The sequence below is a fragment of the Calliphora vicina genome, chromosome 4, assembly GCF_958450345.1.
Source record: "Calliphora vicina chromosome 4, idCalVici1.1, whole genome shotgun sequence".
Lineage (NCBI taxonomy): Eukaryota > Metazoa > Arthropoda > Insecta > Diptera > Calliphoridae > Calliphora > Calliphora vicina.
The window spans coordinates 119,691,168-119,718,675 of record NC_088783.1 but is presented as its reverse complement, the minus strand read 5'-3'; the positions used below and the strand labels follow the sequence as shown (position 1 = coordinate 119,718,675).

General features: G+C 27.2%; 2 protein-coding genes across 2 annotated transcripts; both read left to right on the top strand.

The window, feature by feature from the left end:
- Positions 1 to 218: 218 nt before the first annotated feature.
- On the top strand, positions 219 to 24,909 carry LOC135957704 (putative metabolite transport protein HI_1104). Its single transcript, XM_065508497.1, has 5 exons — positions 219 to 601; positions 22,718 to 22,962; positions 23,032 to 23,295; positions 23,365 to 24,209; positions 24,279 to 24,909. Exons 2-5 carry the CDS (start codon positions 22,736 to 22,738, stop codon positions 24,521 to 24,523), a joined length of 1,581 nt encoding a protein of 526 aa, XP_065364569.1. The 5' UTR covers positions 219 to 601; positions 22,718 to 22,735; the 3' UTR covers positions 24,524 to 24,909.
- Positions 8,908 to 12,219, top strand: Ephrin (ephrin). The gene has a single exon (XM_065510322.1). It carries the CDS (start codon positions 9,809 to 9,811, stop codon positions 11,873 to 11,875), a length of 2,067 nt encoding a protein of 688 aa, XP_065366394.1. The 5' UTR covers positions 8,908 to 9,808; the 3' UTR covers positions 11,876 to 12,219.
- Positions 24,910 to 27,508: the final 2,599 nt, after the last annotated feature.

The following is a 27,508-nucleotide window of genomic DNA, read 5'->3' as shown; positions in this document are numbered from 1 at the left end:
TTCGATCAGAATGGTTGCCTCCAACCAAAACAAGAATATTTATGTGTGATTTTTTCTTGCTTTTTATTATTTTTTATTAATGTATTTATATTTTTTTTTCTCGTATTTTAATTGTTTAAATCGGCAACAACAATAACGAACAGCAAAAAAAAAACTCAACCCTTTTAACGATTGACTGAATATTTGTGGGTTCTTTTAAAACTCATTGTACGATAGAGCAAAGTGATCAGTTTTGTGCCTAAGGAGCTCCGTGAAGCTTGGCTTCATAAGCGGTATTTTGAAATAAATATAAACAAATAAGTTAAACAAATTAATTAAAGAAGAACGAATAAATTAATATAAAGTGTTGGCAAAAATAACAATAAAGAAAAACACAAATTTAAGTGAATTAATTAACAAGAAAAAAAAATCATTTTAGTTTTTATAAGTTGGCGTATTTATTTTTATTTTTTAAATTGAAACGTGCAAATTAAAGAAAACGAATACAGAGTTTTTGTGGATAAAAGAAACATTTAACAAAATCAATTTAGTTATTTTAAATAAATAATAATTTTATTGATTTTTTTAAAAATAAATTTTAACTTGAAATAATAAAAATAAGGTGAGTGAAGAAATAATATATTTAAAAAAAAACAATAATTAAATAGAAATGCTAAAAACTTAATGAAATAAATCAGGATTTTTTGAGAACTTTTAAGTTAAACTAGGTTTATAAAGAGTTTAAACTTGGTTTTAATACTTTTAAAAATAAAGAGAATTTTTAAAATCCTTTTAGACATTAAAAAAAGTGGTATAAGTCGTCTCCATTGTGTGAATATTATGGGAAAAAAATTATTTAAGTAAGTTTTGTTATTTAACAATGGTCTTTCTTCTATTTTTAATATTATTTGTTTAAATCTTTGAAATAAAAACTTGAATTTGTAATTAACTGCAATTAGCATTTGAAAATAATGACAAATACTTAATTTAATTCAAATTTAATTAAAAATTTCAGTTACTTTTTGAGTGTTTACCCATTTTATTAAGCAAACTTGTTTAAAATTCATGGAATATTTTATTAAAAACAAAAAAAAAAAAATATTTGTTTAATTTCGCCATTTCTGTTAAAATTGCATATACTTATTAACTACTTTTAAATAATTCAAATAAATATGTAAATAATTAAGCATTTAAATATTTTAATTGTTTAATTCGGAATGATAACGTGATTTATTTTTTTTTATATTCAACTTCAAATAACGCCCTGTAATGCAAATCTTGTCATTGTCAATTAAAATTTAATGTGGGTTATACAATTTGCATTACAATTATATTAAAAAAAAGTGTTATTTATTTAATAAAATAAAAAATAAATGAATTACAGTGTTTCTGCATTTGAAAAGGAAATAGATTTATATATCCTTTTAATTAATATGGATAAAGTATTATGTTGTCCTTTATTAATATTCGTTTAGTGTTTCATATGTTTTAGGTTTATTTTTCTATATATTTGGCGTTAATTTAGCAGATTTTTTATAAAAAATGTATTAAAAACTCAGTTTTTGCAATATTTTGTTGCTTAAGCCGCCATTTTTAAAAGACGTCGCAGGAAAATGTAAACAAAACAAACAGCAGTGATACCAAGTTTTACATTTTAACTAAAAAAGAAATCTAGCGATTTTGTTGAAATTTGTGAGTTTTTTACGAAACTTTTGCTTAAAATCAACTCGGTTTAATGAAATCCTATAACTAGGACACTTTATATTATTAGTTTTGAACTTTTGAACACCTTTTTATTATAAAAATTATTAAAAACACAGTTTGTGTAATATTTTGTTGCTTATGCCGCCATTTTTAAAGGACGTCACAGCAAAATGTAAACAAAACAAATAACAGTGATACCAAGTTTTACATTTTAGCTAAAAAAGAAATCTAGCGATTTTGTGCAACTTTAAGGGTTTTTACAGAACTTTTGCTTAATTTAACCTAAATTTTAAATAAAATCAACTATATTTGATGAAATCCTGTAACTGGGACACTTATTCTTAAATTCTACTGCCTTAAACTTGAATTAACTAATTATTTTAGAATTTTTATCCTGCCAATTGTTAAATTTTACTTTGAAAAGTTAGTCTTTGCTTATTCCATCTCTTTTAGGAAATAATAATTCAATTTTAGTATTAATTGTATAATTATTCATAAAACAATCAATAAATTGCCAAAAATTTAACTATTTTTTATAATTTTGTTAAAAGATTTTTAAATATCTTTTATTGTTTTTATTCTTATTAAAACACTGTACCCTCATCAGTATCATCGTGACTTTTTTTTAATGATAAATTCGTCTAAAACAATCTTATGTTTAATAACAATTGTACAAATACGTAACGCAAAAGCTAACAATTTGTTTGATGTTCGAAAACCTAGACAGAGGGAGATGAGATTTTACTTTTTTTTTTAATTATTAAAAACAAGTTAATACTCTTACGGTATGACAAAACAACAAAACAAAATTTTTAATTTGAATACATTTGAATCAGTAGAAATTTTAATTTACCTTAACACTGTTAAAACAAGATTGTTATAGCATGCATTTGTGGGAGAGAGTATTATCTAAATTTTAAATTAGAACTTAAAATGTCATAATTAAAAAAAATACGATAAATAATAACAACCACAAAATGTTAAAGTAAAGTAAAGTTTTGATTATTTATTAAACATTGCTTTGGCATAGGAAATACATTTGTGTGTATTACCACACATTTGTAGAAAATTAACAACAATTTGTGGGTTGGTTTCTAAATAAATAATTATACCAGAACAGCGCTGGAAAGTGGAGATTTTGAAAATGTTACTTTGTTGTTTTAGAACTTTAAGAAAATATTGATTAAACATTTTTTTATAAAAAAGAGCCTTATACTTTCAAAAAGATTTAAGAAAAAAAATTTAACAACTGAATAGACACTACTAAATATGTTTTACTAAAGTTTTTGTTAAAAAAAAGCTTCTCAAAATTATTTGTAAAAATAATTCAATGCTAAACAAGATTTAAACGAAAAAAAGTTCGTTTTAAACTGTCCAAGCTAAACAATATTGCCTTATTTCTTATTTAGCTAAAATGTAATACTTGGCATCACTGCTAACAACATTTGTTTACATTTTGGCTTAATATCCTTTAAAAATGGCGGCTTACCTCTTTACCTACTAAATTGTAATACTTGGCATCACATTTGTTTACATTTGCTATGACATCCTTTATAAATGGCGGCATAACTAACGAAATATGACAGTAATTGAATTTTTATTTAAATATTAATACAAATAGACTGTTTTATTTTGCCGCTGCTACACAAATATTTTTCCAATCTATTTAATTGTGTTATGATATAAATAAAATTATAATATAACATAATTATGCACATCCCAACTCTGTTCAAGTTCATGGCAACCGCAAAAAACAATAAAACAAACATTTCTTAAGTGTTTTCTCTTGTTTAAAATGAACTAACTAGCCTTTATCATTTCACAAAAATAAATATTTGTTTATTTTATTTTAATTTCATTTCAATTTTATGCAAAACCTTTCAAATCTTTTAAATGTTATGATTTTTTTTTTCTGTATTTCGGTTAGTTTTAGTGTTAAGGTGACAATAAGATTTAAATAAATTAAACATTTACAACACAAATATGTGGTTTTTGTGAATATTTACCATATTTTAACACCTGTTTGTTGTTGTTAACGCACTGGTTGCCGGACACTTGTTGTAGAGTAGTTTTAGCTTTATTTGTATTTCAAGTATTTAAGTTATTAAGGAATTATGTATGTAAGTGCAAATTCTAAGCTTGCCCACATAGAAAACAAGCTGGGAAACAAATATTTTACTTTACTTTGTAGCAAAAAATATATGTGTGGTTACAGTATGACCAAGAACAGTTGTAACAACAACAATAATCATCCAAAAACCTTAGCTATTGTTAATTTTATTTATAAACTGTGTTTAATCAAGCAAACGTTTAGTTGAAACCCGTCATATTGAAAAAAAGTTGGTCTTACTTCCTTTACCATTAAATTCTAAGACTTGGCATTACTGTTAACTCATTTGTTTGCATTTGCTATGACATCCTTTGCAAATTTCCTATTAAAATGTAAGACTTGGCAGCACTGTTCAACTATTTGTTGACATTTCCTATGACATCCTTTAAAAATGGCGCCTTAAGTAACGGAATGTAACAGTAATTGTGTTTTTAATAATATTTGTATGACAAAAGAGTAGTTAATTAAAACTAAGTAAACAATTGTTTATTCTATACAATTATATGTGCAGGTTTTGCACATTGAAGATTTTTTTTAGAATTCCTGTCTCATTTATTTCTTTTCACTTTGTTAGTTTTTTAGAAACACATTCTTATTTTTACTTTGTTTGTTTTATAAATACCGATAACTATCTATCACTATTTATTCTATTATTAATTAGTGAATGGTTATTTCATTAGCATTTTTTTTAAAAAAAAATGCCATTTAGTTACTTGCATTTCGTTAATAATGTACATATAAAAACAATAATTTGATTTATGTTTTATAATTATACTTGTTTATTGTTTACGAATATTAATTATTACAAATTATATGTCATTTTCATAATAGCATTTGAATTTAAAAAAATATTTATGCATGAGAACATAAAGCACATTTTTATAAGAATAATGTGGAGATTAAAACAGACCGGGGTTTAAGATCCTAATAAGGGAACCTATACAGAACTAGTCCCGATTGGTTCCTCGTCTAGCTAACACTTTTAGGAGGAAGAAAATGGCACTGTATATAGTGTCTATAGAACAAGGAAGTAACTTAGAACTAGTCCTGTAATTGGTTCCTCAGGGAAAGTTCTAAAACTTTATATAAAGGGGTGTTGGGAGGTAGAAATTGGCACTATATGGAAAACTTTTTGTATGTATATGTCACAGGCCCACTAAAAAAGTAATAAAGAATTAACAAAAACATCCCACTTTAAGCGATTTGTCCAAAAATCTAAGAGCCGTATTAAAGATGTCATAACTTTGGAACTAGCCCTCAGATTTCAATAACACACATGTCACTGGATTTAATTTAGTCCCTTGTTTATGTAAAAAATACAATTTTTAAATGATTCTAAAATTAAAATACAACTTTTTAATAAATTCGCCACGTGTTTGTTAATTACAATTACCAAAGTGCAAAGTTAACCAACCCATATACTAAAGCATATGTTTCATTCCACTATTCCGGTAATAACAAATATCTGACAACAGTTTAGTTAACTTTTCCTAGTTTTCTAGAAAATAAATAATTAATTAATAAAGGCAAACGTGTATTATTTAATATTAAACAAAAAATCCAGCATGTCATTTCAATAAAATAACACAAAAATAAAAAATTTAATCAGTTACAATTAGCATGAGGTAATAGAAAGAAACATTTCTTTAAAACAGCAACACCTGTTAAAACTTGTGTTGCCAAGTTGACAAATTTAAGCATAAATTTACATAAATTATTTAACACAAATAGAAAATAATTGCAATTATTAACATCTGTTACATTAAGTACCTAGAATATTGACTGGTCAGTGAAAAACATGGCTTAAAAACCGGATTTTATCTATAAATCTAGCATTGAACACAATTTAAAGTAATATTAGTAATAAACTGTAAGCAAATTATTTACATATTAGCTTTAAATATTTTAAGTTAAAAACTATTAACTAAGTAAAATTATATAACCAAGTTTATTAAGGTGTTTAAAGATTTTTTTTTATTAAAGTAAAATTTTATAACTAAAAAAAAGCTAAAACCCGTTTTAATTTTTTTTATAGTAATTTTTCTTTATTATTTATTTCATATAGAATTTTTCTCTTTTAATGTTGATTGTCTATTATTTCATATTATTGTAAATGTTTTTTTTTTTTTTTTTTTTTTTTTTTAAAAAAACAAAAATAGAGAAATAAAACATGAAATTCTGAAAAACAGTGTGGTCAAGTGCTGTTAACCTTGAATGCGGTTAACACGAAAAGAACTCCTATTGATATGAAAATGAAATTGAAACACAAAACGTACAATTTTTATAGACAATAACAACAGCTACCACTAACAACTTTTAAAATGATATTAAAATTATTAAAACAATGTGGCAGAACAATAAATATAGTATTTTCATAACATGTTTTATTAAGTACTTACAATTTACTATATAAACTTGTCTTGTATTATGGGCAAAGGGTGTATAAATAATGGATAATTAAAAAATCAATAAAAATTTCTTTGCTTTGAACATTTTAAAAGTTAATTTTGTTTAAAATTCAATTACTTTTTCTAAGTTTTATTAAAAAATTTAAAGAAAACTTTTCCCAAATTTTGTTTTCTCCAAATTTTCATTTCAGAAAGTTTAATTCGTAGTAAGAAGAATATTTCTTAAATTAAGAAAATTATTGTATGTTTATTAGCGAATTACGTAAAATAATTGTTCTTTTGAATGAGTTTTTAAATTTGTGCATGAAATCTGCCACTTTTTGCATTTGCGTATAAAATAAAGCGGTTTTTTCATAAATGTATGGCATCACTGCCCACAAATGTCCTTAAAACCCGTTTGACGTAAAACAGTGATGCCAAATATCATTCATATTAAGCTGCAGTGATGCCATATTAGTATATTAATGAATGTAGCCATATTTTATGAATAAGGAGTTTAAGTTCTTCGAAATTTGTTTAATTTTTATAAATGTTAAAGAAAATAAATGTTTTTACAATAAAGGGCTATATTTTTATAAAACTAACTTTTAATTTTTAAAAATATTAAAAAAATTTTAAATAACATTTCTTAAAGCAATAACCTGTCTTTAAAGTAATATTTTGTTTACATCATCGAGTTGTATTTAAAACAATTTTATTAAATTATTTAATTTTTAAACTGTTCTAGTCCAAATCCTAAATAGTTTGTTAATATCTTAAAATTTATAATTATTTTAATTTCTATTATTAAATTTTTGCTAAAATTCTAATAATGGAAATTAAGTGGCTGTTGTTTTATTTTTTTTGCAAAACAAAGTCTAGCAGGCAAGCATCGATTGCATGTCAAGTTTGCATTGTAAGTTTAGCATTGAGAAATGACACTTTTTTCTATAAATTGAAGATATTTACAAGTAATCAAACAATGATGATGTTTTATTAGCGCGTGTAAATAAAACATAAATTAGCACATAATTATAATTGTTTGGTAATTAGACAAAAAAACGAAATTGATAAACTATAAAACATTTTTTTTAGTTAATTAATGGCTAGATTTCTCTGTAGTTCAATACCAAAGCTAATAGATATAAATTTTTACTAAGAATTTAATAAATTATAACCAATTTTTATTAATTCATTAATAAACATGTTTTAACACCTGCTTTATCTAACAAATTATGTTGTAAATGGTTGTTTATTTAAATAACTTTACATATTAATCTGTTTTAAGTCTTACACTATTAATCTTTATGTCTGTTAATATTTTCAACAAACTTCAAAAAGTTGAAATGACAAATCAATTAATAGATTAATATAGAAACAAAAAACTCAAAACTTCAATGTCAAGGTTTTGCCAATTTTAAGCGGCAAATGCGTGAGGAATTGAAACGCATGTATGATCTGCGCTCTCGGCTCTCAGCTTGTTTTTCAACATGTGATTTTCAGCTTAAAAATGCACTGGTTTTCATGGGGAAATACCCAGCGTGATTTTTGTTGAAAACAAAATTAAAAAAACTGGTTTAATATTTTGTTACATACGCTCGTGCGTATGATTCAGCTGTAGATGTTAATAGTGGAATATTAATACAGTTTAATTTGCATAATTAAGATAAACTTTTAAAGAAACAGGGGATTTTTTCTCAACAAATTTCCTTAACACCTTAACGATAACTGTAAATACTTGGAAGTGTAACAATTTTTTTGGCTGCGTATGTATATGTATTTCCCCTTGATTTTGTAGTGCATTGTATTTAAATTGATTATTAAAATTATGTATAAGTAATGCCAATCACATGTTTTTTTTTTAAATTGAAATGTGTGTTTCTTACTTGTCATGTTAATTAACTTTAAGTGGCCTTAAATTCTTGTAAAAATGCCAGATCATAAGCCAGTACTTACATACAAACATAATTTTTATTAAAAATATATAATTAACCAGTAATTTATACTATTAAATCGAAAAGTATTAAAGTAAAAACTTGCACATGCATGTCAGAACAAAGATTATTAAAAAATATTCTATGTTTATCAATAAAAAAATAATTTTAAGACTAAATGTTTGTTCCCAATAAATTTGTTAAATATTAGTCACAATTCTTTACTGATTCAACAGTTCGAATTAATTGTTATTCCAGATATAAACATATTCGTATTAAATATAAATTAAAAACAAACTTTCAAATCCTGTTAATAATGATTAATTACTTTTTTTCTTTAAAACTTTTATAATATTACTCAATATTGTTAATTGTTTATTGAAACTGCAACAAAAATTAATTTAATTTTATTAAAAACTTTTTCTTATTACTGAAAATTATTACTTGTTTATGAAACTGTAACAAAATTTAATTCAATATTACTAAAAAGTTAAAAATTGAAAGAAAAAAAATTCCTATTATTGTCTTTAAGGCCTCAAGTTTAACATGTTCCGCGATTTTATTTTTTCATAATTTAAAATTTAATAAATAATAAAAACTCCAACAATAAAATCTTACTTCAAACCAGTTGTATGCAACATGTTCGTTATCAAACAAACAACTGAAGATTTTATTTAATGATTGACCAAAACCAGTCAGTATGTTAGCAGAACCCAATACCTTTTACACACAGCGGAAGAAAATTTACATAATTTTTTTAATAAACAACAACAAAAACACACAAAATACTAAATTTAAACAATAAAAGTGAACAAAGACCAGTAACAAAACAAGCAATAAATATAAAATCATACACTAACATTCAAAATTAACGCTTACATTGCCATATTGCTTATTAACTAATGAACACAGTTACCATTTTTAACCATTTCCGTTAAACACATGTCGCAATTGTTCTTTACTCTGGCTACTTTAAAGTATAAACAAGTTTTTCTTTTGAGGGCCTTTAACAACTTGGCAGCACTGTTTCTTTCTTATTGATGGGCAACGAAACGAAAATAAATAGTAAATCAGAAAGACAAAGAGAGAATGAAGAAAAGAAAGAATTGAAAAAAAGTGTCGACAGTGAAAAATGGCTTTCTTAAATAAAATAGTTAAAAAATTAAAAAAAAACCTAAAATATTAGTAAATTAAAACGTGTATTTATTAAAACTAACACTTGATTGTAGAAAAGCAAAGAATTAAGCGAACGAAGTAAAACAGCAACTTTTAAATTAGTGTATAGAATCGAATTTTTTTTTTGTTTCGTTTTGTGATGGAAAATATTTTTTGTGTATAACAAAATTTCGTAAAAAACTTTTTCCAACCATCATACAATTGACGAGCAGAGGAGTGTAATTTTTTTTTAATAATTTGTATTTCAAAGGAAAAAAAAACAATACAAAAGCCAACTATTTAACTAAAACGAGAAGATTAATTTTTTTACAAGCAAAAAATAATTCATAAAAAAAAGTTTAAGAGAAATTAGTATATGTATAACAAAAATTGAAAAAAAGGAAAAAATTTAACGCCATGACTTAAGAAAGCCTAAAGGAGATGTGTGTTAATGTCTTTAAGATTAGTTACCATTAAACAACCACCTAGAAAATAATAAAATAAAAAAATAAAAAACACAAAAAACAAGAGCGCCCAATATGTCTTCAGCAACATTAATACTGCCATCAACAACATCAGCAGCAGCGAACTCGTCATCATCGTTGTTGTCGTTGACGACATCACCAACTTCATCTACTGTTTCAAGTGCAGCTAAAGCCTATGCAACTACGAGTTTATTAACAACAAATTCATTGCAACAAAAACAACAACAGCATCAGCAACAACAAATTTCACAACCCATTATAATAAATTCAAACACAGCAGCAACATGTTTACATTTACATGCAATTTATCCTAAAAATAAGCGTAAATATTATAATAATAAAATCCACAAGGAACGTAGAAAACGTCACGTTACAAACGATGATGGCATTAATAGTTATTTAAGCTTAATATTATTAGTAACATTTACGAAACCTTTAAATATGTGGTATCGTTTTATAAAAAGTATTATCTTAACATCTTCATCATCATTAACATCACCCACAACCACAAACACAGCCGCCACAACTGCAAGAGCAACACAAAGACTTTTAAGTAAAGGTTTTATAAAATCTTCAGCCACCACCACCACCAACACCTCCTCACCCACCTCCACCTCCAATTCCAAATCCTCCTCACCCTCCTTAAATAACCTTAATAAAACCACCTCCCGTTCAACACCTTCATCGTCATCATCGCCATCATCGTCGTCGTCGTCGCCGTCATCGTCACATAGTAAATGTATACGTGTTTTACCACCCATAGGAACTACCACATCATTTTTTACTTTACTAACCATTATCTGTCTAGAGACCATCTTGCTCTCCACCATGTCCAGTTGTGCAAAGACCTTTTACATGCACTGGAACACCTCGAACAGCATATTTCGCATTGATAATACCGATCATATAATCGATGTAAACAAGGGCAATCTGGCCTTTGAATTCGATCAGGTGCACATCATTTGTCCGGTCTATGAGCCGGGTACATTTGACAATGAAACGGAAAAGTATATCATTTATAATGTCTCAAAGGTCGAATACGAAACGTGTCGGATTACGAATGCGGATCCGCGTGTTATTGCCATATGTGATAAGCCACAAAAATTGATGTTTTTTACCATAACGTTCCGGCCATTTACACCACAACCCGGTGGTTTGGAGTTCCTTCCTGGGAATGATTATTATTTCATTTCAACGTCTTCGAAAGATGACCTCTATCGACGAATAGGCGGCCGCTGTTCCACGAACAATATGAAGGTCGTGTTTAAAGTCTGTTGTGCCTCAGAGGAAAAGAATAAAACCACTACCATATCGACGAGTGGCGCAGGCGGCAGCGGGTCCACCTACACCACAGCGGTGGGCAGTGCGGTGCCGACAGACTCGGCCGGCAACAGTGGCGAAGACATAACGAATCACCACAATAACAATAACAACAACAACCAACAGCAACAAACCAATCATCCTCATCACGGTAACAATATAAATACAATAGGCATAAATGGCATTAACACAGGCATGCTACCGAATGGTGTAATGAATACCGGCGTGGGGCACAGTAATAACCAACACAATGGTTTGCAACTCAATCCCATAATGAATAGTCCTAGTGGAAATGTGGCCACCTCAATTAATACCAACATAGATCAATTCAATCGCATACCCATGCAACCGAACGGCATTAATGTGCTCAGCAATAATATTGGCGGCGGCATGAACATGGGCAACATGGGTCCCGGCATGAGTGGCAACAATGGTTTGGGTCTGGGCACCCATGGCGGCTCCGGCATACTGCTGACACCCGGTCACAATGGCATCAACATGATTGCCTCGGGTGGCAATGGTGGCGGCATGCCCGGCATACATCAATATCCCGGTCATGGCTATCACGGCCAGACGGGCATACGCATTAACAATGTGCCCTCGACGCATCACACCAATTTGAAGAATATGCAAAACAATAACAATGATAACGATCATCATCACTACGATAAGCATCCAAATGAGGTTGTAAAAAATGAGGAACTAACCTATAATAGAGCTGCCTCTTCAATGACATCGGCCACAGCATTATCCTTTATCTTTCTGCTAACCTTAGCCACACAGATTTGCTACTGGGTTTAAGTGATTGTTTTTCGTTGGAATTTTTAGTATTTTTTTTTTTTTTGTTTAAATTTAATTTTGAGATTTTATTACGATTATTATTTTGTTTGATGGTTATCATTCAAAAGAAAACCTTGTTGGTGTGGCCATCAACTTACTTAAAACTTACTTACACTTACTATACGAGGGGTCAGCTAGAGTAGCAGCTTATCTGGAAAGCAGTAGCGGATTAAGATGAAGTAGTAGAAGATGTGGAAAACAATGAAGAAACAGAACAGTTTGTACATTTTAAGTCTATTTTATATAATAATATAATTTTAGTTTATATCATAAACAGAAGAGTAAAACAAAAACAACCAACAACACACTTTTTGTAATTTTATTAATACAAATATTAAAGGCCTAACCATAATTAGATTAAGTTAACTTAAATAAATCATAAACAATACATTAAAACAACAAAACATAAAAAAACGAACAACATACAACAGAAAGCAAGAGCAAATCGAATGAATTAACAACAACAACACTCAACATACATACAAACATACAACAACAACACAAACAGACTAACAAATCTACAACTCAACTTAACACACCACAAAAACAGACACACAAACTCACACATTCTAACACCACACTCAAACACACACACACAACATTCATAGTCTCATACTACACTTATTTATGTAAACAAAAAACATATGAGAAAAAAAAACATAACAGTAAAGATATAGTAAGAGTACTCAATTATATAATAATAAGTTGTACTTTTCATCATCATCATCATCACCAACATCTTCATCAAGTTTTTCGTCAACTTAAAGGCCTTTCTTTAGTCCCCCCCAAAAAAAGTAGCCATTTTTTAAATATTAGAACATACTTGGGACAAAATTGAGGACAAACTGGTATCTTAGCAAATATGTAGATGAAAACTGTTTATTAGCATTCACATTAAGAAACAAATTTTGAAAATTAAAAAAAAAAAAATTGTTCAATATTTAAATAGAATTTACATTTTCTAACTTATTTAAGGCATAATTTGCAAAACTGATTAGTATGGCTTCACAATAATAGCAGAAATATGAAAAGATTTTGAAAATTAAAAAAAAAATCATTTACAAAATTTAATTGGATTTCAAATTTTCATTTTCCAAATAATTTTTGGCCTAATTTGTGTGTTTTGTTGTAAATTACATAGATTTTTTTAAGAGCTGGATTAACAATTGTAAATATTTTAAAAGTTGTACATATTTTAAAATTACGAATTAGTTAAATTAATTTTCTGTATCTTCTATAGAATGTTTTGTACAGTTTTCTATAGAAAAGTATCTTCATTGGACAGTTGTCTATAGAAAAGGTCTTCATCGGACAGTTTTCTATAGAAAAACGTCATTATTGGACAGTTTTCTATAGAAAAATTGCTTTATTTGAAAGTTTTCTATAGAAAAAGAGTCTTTAATGGACAGTTTTCTATAGAAAAGTGTCTTTATTGGTAAGATTTCTATAGAAAAGTGTCTTTATTGGTAAGTTTTCTATAGAAAAAGAGTCTTTAATGGACAGTTTTCTATAGAAAAGTGTCTTTATTGGTCAGATTTCTGTAGAAAAGAGTATTTATTGGATAGTTTTCTATAGAAAAAGTGTCTTTATTGGACAGTTTTCTATAGAAAAACGTCATTATTGGACAGTTTTCTATACAAAAATTGCTTTATTTGAAAGTTTTCTATAGAAAGAGTCTTTAATGGACAGTTTTTTATAGAAAAGTGTCTTTATTGGTAAGATTTCTATAGAAAAGAGTCTTTATTGGACCGTTTTCTATAGAAAAGTTTCTTTAAGGGACAGTTTTTTTTATAGAAAATTCCTTTAATGGACAGTTTTCTATAGAAAATTGTCTTTAATGAATAGTTTATAAAGCAATTTTGAATGAAATTTTTTTTTGTAAAAGTACCAAACAAATGTTTCTTACAAAATTACTAAAAAAAACATTATTTGTATTTAAATTTAATAAAATACATACTTTTTTAATAAAAGTTCCAAAAAGTACTTTTTTAAAATTTGCTTATTTTTCATGATTTATAATTTTTACAAAATTTTAAATTTTTTAATTGAAAATATAAATTTTCACAAAAGTACCAAAAAAGTACATTTTTTAATTTTCATATTTTTCATGACTTTAGGAATTTTGTTAGGACTTTTTTTAAAAATTTTGAATTTTTACAAAATTTAAAATTTTTACACATTTTAATTGAAAATAAAAATTTTTACAAATTTTTTTTTTTTGCAAATTTGCCTATTTTCATGATTTTAGGGCTTTTATCATGTATGCCTTTAAAAAATTATAATTTTTACAAAATTTTAAATTTTTTACATTTTTTAATTGAAAAAAATTCCACAAAAGTACCAAAAAAGTACTTTTTTAATTTTCATATTTTAGGAATTTTGTTAGGACATATTTAAAAAATTAAATTTTTACAAAACGCAATTTCATTTAAATGTTTAGGCATTTTTTAAGAGAAAAATTTAAGTTTTCACAAAAATACCAAAAAAGTACTTTTTTAAAATTTGCTTATTTTTGATGATTTTGGCACATTTGTTTATTTTTCATGAATTTAAGGATTTTATCTGTATTTAAAAAAATAAAGTCTAGAAACAAATTAAATTTTTCATAAAAGTACCAAAAAAAACTACCTTTTTGAATGTTATATTTTTAGGCCATTTTGTTTGAAAATTTTTACTTTTTACAAAAGTACTCTTTTCAAAAGTGAAATTTATTATCAAATTTTACTTTTTAAGTGGTACTTTTACATAAAATTATGTAATTTTTTTTAAAATTCAAATCAAAAATTTTTAAAATTTTATTTTTTTTTCCAAATTTCGAAGTTTTTTTTAAATATTTTCCAGCAATAATGAAAACCAGCAAATCTTATAAAATTTTGTTATGTTAAATTGTTAAAAATACGTCAAAATTTCTTTAAATTTTATTTTCATGGTTTCAAATTATTTCCATTTTATTTTAAAATTAACCGAAAATGCGTTTTAAATTAAAAGTTACTTTAATTGGTTTAAAATTCTACATATTTGTATATACCAAGTTGAGTTTTGTCCGTCGGTGGAAAGGCCTTTACCACAAGTATTAAGTATATAAGACAGAAAAAGAAATAACATGTTAAGTTTACATTACGAAATGAAGCGTCGTCATTGTAGTCAACTTAAGTAATTCATCATTCAACAAAACATTTGATAAGAAAACAAAATAATTGAATTTAATAATAATAATTGAAGAAAAAAAAACAAAACAAAAAAAAACTCATATTAAATATAAAATAAAAAGATGTAAACAGTTTTTAACAGTATAAAAACAAGAGAAAAAAAAACAAAACAGATTAAATTAAACATAAATAGACATAAATATTAAATAAATAAATGAAAAATGACATTATTTTAAGTTCAACAAATACTATTATGGGCTATAGATACATATATTTATAGACACTCAAACAGCAAATCTATATTTAAAGACTTGAAAACAAACCATAATCATACGATTAAGTTTAAAATTAAGGGTTTACAACTTAATTTAAGATTTCTTAAGCTGGAACCCTTAATTTTTACTAACACTTACAAACACACAAACATTTCAACATACAAAAACAACCCATAATAGTTTAAGTTGTACTTTTGCAAGTCAAGTTTTCGTTGAAACTTAAAAAACGAACTGAAAAAATAAGTATGCAAGTATAAAAAAAAAACATAAAACACAGAATGAAAATATTAAGTTACGTTAATGAGAAACTTAACACAAAATAACTTAAGCAAAAACGAAAACAATTGATAAAAAAAAATCCAATACACTCATACACTCAACACACATTAAAATACACCTTCTTGGAAAGAATATTAAACCTTGATTAAAACTAATTGATGTAATACAAAGACTATTCAGTAGAGGTCTCTATTTTATAACATAAATCTGGTTTAAAGCTGGAGCTGTAAAATTGAGTCATTTGGAGGTTTGGTAGCAGAAATATTTTCCTTTAGCTAAAAATGGTAGCATTTCCTAAGGTCAATTTCATTTAAAAACATTTCACAAGTTTTAAAATTTATAGAAAGCTGTTGAATAAAGTTATGAAAATATTTTTCAAACAAGCTGCTATAACAAAATTTAAAAATTTATTAAACAAAATGCAACTTACTTTATGTTGTAAGAGTTGGAAACAGTCTAGTTATTTTATTTCTGATGTATTTTTGTTTAAATTTTAAAGGAACTATTGTTAAAACACCGAACTTGTTTTTTTTATATGCCGGCCGGCCACAAGTTTAAGCCAAGGCGGCTGTTGAATAAAGTTGTAATGCTAAAATTATCAGCAAACATTCACAAATAGTCACATCACTTAAAAAACATTGTTTTTATTTAAACATTTCTTAATTTTATATTGAAATATACATCAAGCTTTAACAAAACTTTAATTTTATATTTTCTTTGAAATTTTTACAATTTTCCATTTGTTTCTTGACAATTTGGCACTTTTCTCTTTTCATTTTCTATCTTTGCGCTATTTACCGTAAACGAATGAAAGCAGTGTTGCCATATTTTTTTGACATGTGTGTTATTAAAGTACCAGATGTTTTTGAAACATAAAACGGCAGCTTAAATTTAAATCTCGCTTAATTAAAACGGACATTTGAGGATTTGTCTTTTAAAATAAAATAATTGAATATTAAATAGAGGAAATGTTTAAATAACAAAAAACTAAATTAAAGTTGTTAAAAAATATAGATTAAAATTAAATTTTTAAATTATTTTACAATTTCTTTCCAATTTAACTAATTTTTTTAGTTAATTCACAAATACAGGTACATTTATGTTTGAAATTGTAAAGTTTAAAATAATAATTAGTTATTCAGCTCAGATACGTTTGTCTTGACAACATTGATAAATTGTTATAATAAATATTTGTCAAGTTTAGAGACATGGGCTAAAGAAATATGCATTTGTTTAAAAGAAATTGAAAAATTATACAAACACAAAAGAAATTGAAATATTAAATTCTTGCTTTGTATTTCGTACCTTTAAAATTTTAGAATAATTTTAAAAGTTGTTTGCTAATTTTTGTCTCAAAATCACATGTTTGTTTTGTAAAATAGCTTAGAATTTAGAAATTTATTTTTGTTTTAATTTTTTAAAATTATTTTAAATATTTAAAATAGTTCAGATTTGTTAGTAGTTCCTTTAATGTTTTTTTTTAAAGTTTTTGCAATTTAATATTTTCCTGTTTTCTCTGCAGCTTAACCTTAGATATGGTATTATATTTTTAAACCTAGAAGGTGTCTTTTAAAACATAATTAAACATAATAAAACATTTGAAAAAATGATGTAAAAAAATTTTAAGATATGATTAATAAGATGAAAAACAAAAATAAAAAAGAAAACAATTAAATTAAACATAAATAGATATTAAAAAAAAGTAATTAAAAATGAAATGATATTATTTTAAGTTCAACAAATTCTATTATGGGCAACTTAAACAACATTTGACAGAACTTAAATAAAACAATTTTTCGTTTATATTTAAATCTCATTCTCTCTTTCTCTCAAACTCACACTTCTTTTCATTTGACATTAAAATATTAAACTCAATACATAAATAATTAAAATAAAAAAATAAAATAAAACTAAAATCACACTCTCACTTAACTTAAGTTGATTATACATATAGTTCTCTGCCTTGATTTTTGGGCTCACATTTTTGACAAAACTTTGATAAACAACATTTTTGTGTTCCATTAACTCTATATAAATATTTGTATATTTTTTTCTATATATTTATTTTGGCCTAAAACTTAAGCTCCTTTTCACTTTTCACCTGTAATGCCAGGGTAAAAGTAAAACTTAAGTTATAATTTCCATATATATCTTCTTACTGAAGATCACCACCAGTTTACCATATAACATCATTTAAGAAAAAACAAAAAAACTATTTAACAAAAAACACGTTCAACTTAAATTTCTTAACGTCCTATAAACAAAAACAAAACAAAAAAACTTGCCACAAGAAAAATTATAATAAAAATTAATAAAAAAAAAACAAAACGAAAACTCCCGGTGAACTTTTTTGTTTAATTTTAAACTTATTTATAAATACCTTTTTAAAAATAAACCCCACAAACAACAAATATATTAAATTCCCATGAAAACAAAATAAAAAATAATAAAACAACAACCGAAATAGCATAAATTAAGCTTAAAGCATTTCATAAACTGGGCTAAAATTTAAGTAAAAAAACAAAAAAAAACAAAACATAAAATGTAAATTTAATAACAAACAAAAAAACAAAAATTCAAATAAATCAATATTCTGAAAATAAACATAATTATCGTATTATTTGCAAAAATAAATGGAATTTATAAGAAAAAAGGAAACGAAAGGAAGATAAAGGATTCTTAGGTTTTAATCTGAAGATTTTTTAAACTTGATGTTAAATTGCCATAAAAGAACATTGTGAAAATGGGCGTTTGCAGCTTCAGTTGAGAAAATATTAAAGAAAGTTCAAGGAGTCTTAAGATTTACTCTGAAGCTTTGGTAATCTTCCTGCTAAATTGAAATAAAAGGGTTTTAGACAATGAAATATTCACAGAAGTAATTCAATTTAAATATTTCTTTAATATTAATGACATTTTAAAGATCATTTCCTAAATCAAATGGAATTCAATAAAACACAGGCTTCAGTTAAGAAAATCTTCGAATCTTAAGATTAACTTTATAAGTAAAATTTACTTATTGTTGGTTAAATATAGCTTTGTTAATCTTCCTGTTAAATTGAAATTGGCAATGGTATTTAGACATTTTCACATTTCAATACTTTTAGGTTTAGAATTTGTACTTGTCTGTGTTAAATCTGAAAGAAATATCTTTAAGAAAGTGTTAAGATAAGATTAAAAGGCAATTTTTGAGATTTCAACAATAATTTGTGGTGCAACTAAAGGCAGCTGTTTAATTCTTTAATTTAGATTTTATTACTAGTTTAAGGTTTCAAATTACTGTAATAAAAAAATCAAGATCCTTTTTACATAAATTTCCGTTTCAATGATTTTTCAACTCTGAAAGAGAGGGTTAGAGTTTATTCACCTAAGCATCTTTGCTAGAAACAATTTATAATTACAAGATCCTGACAATGTTGGCAGTTGACTCATACTTATATTTTTTTTTTATAATTATCAGAGAGGGAGGCTAAGTAAGTTCATTCACCTAAGCGTCTTTTGTAAAAAATTCTACATTTTCTTATAAAAAAAATATATATAAAAAAATAGTATGGCGGAGAGAAATCATAGAAAGTTTGTGCAGCAAAAGCTAAAAACAATTTTAAAATAACATAAAATAAATGAAAACAGGTTTAAAAGAAATAACAGAAAAAAATCAATCCTTTTACAATATAAAAACCCTGACATGTTTCTGGTACAAAAAAAAATTAAAAAAAAACAAAGTTTAGTTGCGTAAATAGGGGTGAATTGCAGCAATCTGAAACTGCAGTTTTACACTGGCAGTGGAATCTAAGAATTACAAACAAACCTAGATTGTTTGCCTGTAAACAAACAGTATTATAATAATATAAAGCAAGACGTAAGTATTACAAGGTTTTCTTTTTGTTGCCTAGTGTAAATGCTTTAAATGCGTAAACGCATTATTTCTTACCCTTTTTTTTAAAACAACACATAAAAAAAACTTTGTATTGTTAAGAATTCATATTATGTTGTTGGTTTTTTGTTGTTGTATTCTACATACAACTTTTTTGTTTTAATTAGACTTGATACCCCTATAAATTTCTATAACGATTTCAAGCAATTAATGAATTCTTAACATTTAATCGTTTTTTGTTTGTGTTTAATAATTATTGAATGATATAGAAACTGAAAGCAAGTGTGAAATACAAACTAATAACAAACATGCAATTTCATGTCTAGCAAGACAATTTATTTACACAAAAATATAATAATAAATTCAACACATGTTGATTCTAAATAACGGCAAATATAAATAGATAAATATCTATTTATTTGATCTAAGTGTTAATACAAATTAATTTAAACTCAATCCCCCCATACAAAAAACGTGATCAGCAATTGAAAGTTCTATTTTCAACATTCAAATTTAGCCTTTCGGTTATTTAAATAGCTCTGACAAGCAAAATCCCTTCATTTTGTTTGTTTTGTTTATGATGAAGTGTCATAACGGTTTATTGTAGGTGTAATGGTATTAGTAGTGGAGTGTGGTGTATGGAGTACAACCCTGTGTTTTAGCAAACATTCAACAACAACAACAAACCGAAGCAGCAGCAGCAACAACAAAAATATGTGTCATGTGTTTGCCTGGCAAAGCCATATTGTTTTGTGTGAGTGTTTGTTGGTTTGTTGTTTCTTTTTTGCTTTTTGTTGCTGAGCCACATTACAGCTGAACAGAGTTTTTTTTGTGGTGTTGTTGTTAAGGAAGCACAATGCAAAAAGGAGGTGAAAAGCAAAACAAACACACACACACATTAAAGCCATAAATCAATAATAATCATCATCATTGGTGAAAACCAAACAAAAAATAGTAGGTAGAAGTAATTTTTTCAATTTAAAACAATTATTAATTCACCACACATAAATTACTGATATAAATTAGATTTTTTATAATAATGATTACAAATTTAAAGTAGAATTTATGAATTTATTTAAAATAAATTGGGATTTTAATAGGAATTTATTAAATACTATTTAGTATTTTCAATAAAAACTATTAAAATAAGTAAGCTATCTCATAAATAATATTTTAACTACATTTTGTAAATTTAAATCTGAATTCAACCGGAAACTTTTTTGTGTTTGTTTACTAACGGCTTAAACAAACAAGGTTAATTCCAATAAATGTTTTAAGAAGAGGTTTGTATATTAACTATTTTTCAATATTTCTATAAAATCATAAATAAAAAAAAAACTAAATTAACATAACAATACCTATTAAAGCCCAAATTAAAATAGCAAGTATTGTTTGGAATAAAAATAAAAAAAAAATCATCTCAAATCTTAAATGTTTAAGCTTTTGTTTAACTTTACCAAAGAATACAAAACATCCGCGTGGTATTTATTAATAACATTATTGTTTTTTTTTTTTGTTTGTTTCTATACAATCATATGTATTTCTAGCTTAAATTCCAGAATAGTTGAAATTTTAACCTTGAAAAGTAGTTTTTTCTAATGAATAGAAAAAAATCTTTGAAATAAATGATTGATTTTTATTAATGTTTAATGTATTTTTATAAAAATAGTAAAAAAAAATACTTTATTACTAGAAAAAGCCAATGACTTGTGGGAATTTATAAAAAATATAAAGTTTTTTGTTTAAAATATTAAGAATTTCGCCCATTTTCGCTTCAATTAGTAATTTCTACTTAGTTTTTTTTATTTTAGAATTTTTGGAATGATTGATGCTTTTTGTTTAAAGCAAAAATTAAAATAATTAAGTTTTTTATACGGACATGTTATGTTGTTTACTTAACACTTGTGGTTTAAAGCACTTAAGGTGGAGCTTTGAAGTTAACCGTTAAAACTAATAGGTAATATTAGAAAAATTTACAAAAAAATTTAAAGAATTTAAAATTATTTAGATTCTTAAGCATTTTTGTATAAAAATTTTAAACTTAAGGCAAAATTTCAACGATTATTCGTAAACCCGATTAAATAATTATTCGATTAATCGAATAAAAAATATGCTAAAATAAAGAAATCATTAAAATATTTATGGAAATATTATTTTTAAAGGAAATTCTGATTAAATCGTAAAACCGAATAATCGATTAAACAAATAAATTTATAAAAATCAAAAAAAATTATGAAAATTTTAAAAATTTTCTAAAAAAAAATATGTTTACTAATTTTTTAATCAATATTTTGAACTTTAGATGAAATTTCAACGATTATTCGGAAAACCGGTTAAATGATTATACGATTAATCGTACCAAAACTATGTTAAAACAAAGAATACATAAAAGTATTTACGAAAATATTATTTTTATATGAAATTTTGACAAATACTCATAAAACCGAATAATCGATTAACCGAATACATTTATATAATGTAAAAAAAATTATAGAGAATGTCCAAAATTTCAAATAAATAAAATGTTTAAACATTTTTTATTGAAAATTTTAACGATTATTCGGAATACCGGTTTTACGATTAATCGCCAGCACTTAACATAGAATAATATAGTATTCTGTTAGAAATTTTATAAGAATTGTGTGGAATTTAAAATAATCTTTACCTTCCCATTTGTTTTATAACAAAGTTTCATTGATATCTGTCCATATTTATACATGTTACCAGAGGTGATCACCTTTGACACCCTGTTTCTCAGCTTGAGTACTAACAGGGTGGTCAAAAATTTAATTTTCTTAAAGCCAATGTCCTCCTCTATGATTCGTTCATACATCATTTTGCAAACGAATCAGTAGTTCAGAAGATTCAAATTTATTACCACTTTCTTTTCGATCAAACCCACTATGTGTCATTTATTACTGATGGAACTGATATGTTTGAATACCCCACGTTTTGCAAAACGAAAAAACTCTATATAAAAAGTACGGTTTTCGCTGTGAGCAGAATAATATCTTAGTAGCAGACTTTTAGGCGTTAATTTTATTTGGGTCATCATTTTATTGTTAAGACAAAATCTAAAGCAGACTTTTAGGCTTACATTTTATTTAGGTCAAGATTTTAGCTAATAACCTCAAAAATTATATTTTTATTAAGTTTTTAGCTTTGAAATTGAATTATTTTTAAATATTTATGTTTTATTTTAATAATTTTTTATTATTATTATCAACAGCTCCTATTCAAAGGCAAGATGATACCGATTTTATCAAAACTCAGCAACTACTATAGTGCCTATGTGTTGGGTGTGCTAACAGTGGGTTACATATTGGGCGAGTTGGGTCATTATCTTATAGGTGTTACCTCCAAACAAACAGCCATGGAATTGGATTATGGTGACATATCCTGCCAACAGAACACTACCATGTTCCTAAGAACCGAAGTACCCGTACAATGTGCAGATATTAAAAATGAAACCAGGTAAAATTTCCACTCAACGTAATGATCAAACAATTACTAATTTTGTTTATTAATTCCTATTTGTTTAAGCTGTGTGGCTTCCGATCTAAATGGCACCGCTTATTGTGAATGGAATCATAATGGTTTGGGCATAGAATACCAGATATTGGCGGGACCCACTTTCATCTTGATTTTCACCATTGCTGGTGTTTTCATGGGCTTTGCAGCGGATAAATACAATCGTGTCAAAATGTTGACCGTTTGCACCGTAATATTTGCGGTGGCAATTATTTTACAGGGCACGGTCAAGGAATACTGGCAATTGGCTATATTGAGAATGATAATGGCGGCCGGGTAAGTTATTATTTGTTCCTACCACAGAAAAAAACACAAAAATTTATTTTAAAATTCTTAAAATTTTAGAGAATCTGGCTGCAATCCTTTGGCTACCGGCATTATGTCTGATATTTTCCCCGAGGATAAGCGTGCCTTAGTTATGGCCATTTTCAATTGGGGTATTTATGGTGGTTATGGCATTGCCTTCCCCGTGGGCCGTTACATTACCCAGGCCAACTTCTTTAACATGGGCTGGCGTGTTTGCTATTTGGGAGCCGGTGTCTTGGCCGTTTTAATTGCCATACTAACAGGCACTACTCTCAAGGAGCCCGAACGCAAGGTGATAGGCGAAAATGAAATGCGCACCAAAGATGGCAAAAAGGCGAATCTGTGGTCGGTGTTGAAAAATCCCGCCATGATTATGTTAATGATTGCTGCCTCCATCAGACATTCGGGTGGCATGACATTTGCCTACAATGCTGATTTGTATTACAACACTTATTTCCCTGACACCGATTTGGGTTGGTGGCTGTTTGCTGTAACCATTGGTATTGGCAGTGTGGGTGTTGTGGTGGGTGGTGTGGTGTCTGATAAGATTGTGGCTAAAATGGGCATACGATCAAGAGCTTTTGTTTTGGCCATTAGTCAATTGATAGCCACCTTGCCAGCATTTGGCTCTGTCTACTTTGACCCTCTGTGGGCCATGATCACCTTGGGTGGCTCTTACTTCTTTGCTGAAATGTGGTTTGGTATTGTGTTTGCCATTGTGGTGGAAATTGTGCCATTGCAAGTGCGCTCATCCACAATTGGTGTGTTTTTGTTTGTGATGAACAACATTGGTGGCAATTTGCCCATTTTTGTCGATCCCGTCGCCAAAGCTATTGGCTATAGAGGTGCTATAATGATATTCTATGCTGGCATGTATGGCATAAGTAAGTATATTCTTTCATTTACAAATAATTTAATAAAACCAAAACTAATTTTCATTTAACTTATCATAGGTTCCATTCTTTTCCTTATTACCTGCTTTATGCTGGAGGGCAAACCATCTGCTTCGCCTGAAGAAAAAGCCGAAAATGGTATTGAAGTTCCGGCCAGAAATATCCAAGGTCATGACAACTCTGTCTTCTCTAATGATGAACCGCCAGCATATCCCAATGGCAAGTCAACGGCTCTTCCCAACCATTTACAAATGTACAACAGTAATTCCCAGAAACCTCAAATCCAAGAGAGCAGTAGACTGTAGGGTATCATTTTTTTTATAATTAATTATCTATGTGTAGTATTGCAAAATTGTTAAATAATTTTTCTCTATTAGTTTGTAAGCTCATTTTATGTATAAACAAAAATACTCATAACAAAAAATCATTTACAAAATTTTCCAAAAAAAATTTAATTTAATCAAATGTAAATGTACTTATGTATTTAACACATTTAGCATTTTATTAGTTTGTTTTTTGTACCTTCATCTAACAAGTATTACTTGTATTTTTAATATCTAATTAATAACAATTGGTTTTAGACCTAAATTAAGGCATTTTGTTGCACAGTTGGCAAAATGCAGTTATATTTGTTTTAATTGTTATTAAATAAATAGTTTTTATTAAAACTTAATTAAGAAAATAACTAAAATTCTGTAGTTTTATTTCTTTTTATAATTTAGGTAAAAAAAAGAATTTGTTTAATATTTCAATTTTATTTAAAATTGGTTTAAAATAAAAATTCCGTTACATTTGTAAAACTCAGAAAGCTGCAGTTTTATGAAACGCCCTGTTTCTTTTGTAAAACACCTTGTCTTAGTTTTGCTACGATGCTGCCATCTGTGCGCTATGATTTATGTTGTTGTAGTTGGTTATTGGTGGTTTGTGTATTTGCTAAGTAAGGCCTCTCACTCTTTAATAAACAATGTTGCCAGCTCTCTTAATATGTAATCCAAATTATATTTTGCTTTATGAACTGTAAATTTTGTAGTTATCTTGTTAGAAATTTTTTAACTAGTAGTTTTTGGCTTAATTCGGTTTTTATTTGAAAATCTATTAAATTTTCTTTAGTTTTTCCATACAAATCAAAAACTACTTGTAACTAGTTTTAAAAACCACTAAAACATAACAAGCAACTCTGTCTCTTCATAATATTGAGCTTGTATGTATGAGAAAATAAATTTTCAATATTTCTCAAATATGTTCCAATATTAATTATGCAAATTTATTATTATAAAAATTAACAAGAAATTTATGTTAATCAATTAAAAAGCAGGATTAAAATGTCGTTGACAACAATCGTCACTCTGTAGCCAGCTACTTAATTATAATGAAAACGACAGCAACATTGTATCCAGCTGAAATTTAAGTTTGACGTTTCGATACATATTGTTCAACGTCGCCTACGAAAATAGAAATTAGTTTAAGTTTGCGTCAAAATAATAGTCTTCATATAAACATGTGTAGGCAACGCAGCAACACGAACTGTAGCCAGCTACTTAATTTTAATGAAAACTACATTTAGTCCCATTTTACAATGCAGAAATTGAAAGGCAGACATTTTTCTCATTCCGTTTTGAACTAACCTAAACCTGTGTAATACACACTCTACCTCTTCAACCCCACGCCCACAAACTTCGTCTGTCTGCCTTTCAATTTCTGCATTGCAAAAGGGGACTTAGATACATACTGTCCCCTACGAAAATATGCTTTAAGCTCATACACTCATCAGGCTACAGCTATACGACTACAAATATCGTTGGCAGCAATCGTCGCCCTGTAGCTAGCTACTTAATTATAATGAAAACGACAGCAACATCGTAACCAGCTGACATTGAAGTTTGACATTTCGATACGCATTAATCATTGTAGCCTACGAAAATAGAGGTTAGCTTAAGTTGGCTACAGAGGCAACGGTGGTCATGTAGCTATAATGGCGTCAAAATAATAGTCTTCATATAAACGTGTGTGTTTTAATTTTGACATACTGTGGTCGGTAGCCTACTGTACGTTATGTGGTGTACATTCTCAGCTTCGCATATTAGCGCTCTTTCTAAGACGTTATCCATGACCATTTCAGTTTTCCTTAGCTATCGCTCGAATTTCTTCTTAAATATTATTATACCCTTCTCTTTCTTTCATAGTTGCTCCAGGAACTGAATTTGTTTACTCTCTGATTCAAACACCTTGGTTTGTCAAGCGCTTGTAGATTTAAGAGTGCTATGTATATTCGACTCTGCCGAAAGGGTCTTTCATTAAGCACTTCCTGTCTTTAAATTTAAATGAAACAAAATGTGTGTGAGATATTATAGAAGTTTTTTATTCGTTTGATAAATCGATGTATGGAATATAACATCGCGCCCATTTGAAATGTCCAATGCCCATTTGTGACTCTGGTCCATAAATCAGGCTGAAGTTGACCGATTTTGTTGGCTTTGAGGGACGCTGTGGTTTCTGGCTTATTCGCATAGACCTGCGACTTAAGAAAACCCCACAAGTAAAAGTCTAATGGGGTAAAATATCTACATGGGATGACCATGCCCTCAAATCGCTATTGCAGAATGTCCAATGTGGCATGAGTTGTGTTGCATTTAGCACAGTCTTGTTGAAACCAAATGTGGTTGGTGTCCATATCATCCAAAATCAGGCCAAAAGAAGTTGATAATCATTGACCTATAGCTCTCGTCGTTGACAGTGATGGCCTGACCAAAACCGATGATGCAGCCAGCCCAAAATCCACATCAAGCACTAACTTTTTCGGGATTAGACGCTCTTGGCTCTCATGTGTACGAACACCACACATGTTCCTAGATATCCTTAAGTAGCCTCTGCTATCTATAGGGATCCCAATGAAGTCGGAAATCGGCAAAACTGTCAGAAATAACAATCAATACAGCGAGAAGTATTAATTTATGCACAAAAGTAGATTATTTCAATATTTTTATACTTACTTTTGTCATTATTGTAAGATTATACATTGTTTTCTTTCAAATCCTTTTTCTAATAGAATTTTAGTCTCCAAATAACATTTATATGACTGATACATCAATATATCCGCTAAGTCCTGGTTCGGTTGCTACTTAAATTCGACTTTGATTATATTTTTTTTTAGCAATTTTCGGCTTAATTTCTTTCTATACATATCTGGATTTCAAAGTCACAATTGTTTTAACCCGAATTTTTTAAAATTTCAAAATTTTTTTTTAACCAGAATTTTTTTAAGCTCCAATTTTTTTTCACTTTTTACCAAA

Excerpts from the sequence above, each read along its gene's own strand:
- LOC135957704 (XM_065508497.1), top strand. The coding sequence starts at position 22,736 with ATGATACCGATTTTATCAAAACTCAGCAACTACTATAGTGCCTATGTG. Across the intron at positions 23,296-23,364 it reads AGAATGATAATGGCGGCCGG|AGAATCTGGCTGCAATCCTT; the intron begins GTAAGTTATTAT and ends TTAAAATTTTAG. Across the intron at positions 24,210-24,278 it reads TGCTGGCATGTATGGCATAA|GTTCCATTCTTTTCCTTATT; the intron begins GTAAGTATATTC and ends AACTTATCATAG.
- Ephrin (XM_065510322.1), top strand. The coding sequence starts at position 9,809 with ATGTCTTCAGCAACATTAATACTGCCATCAACAACATCAGCAGCAGCG.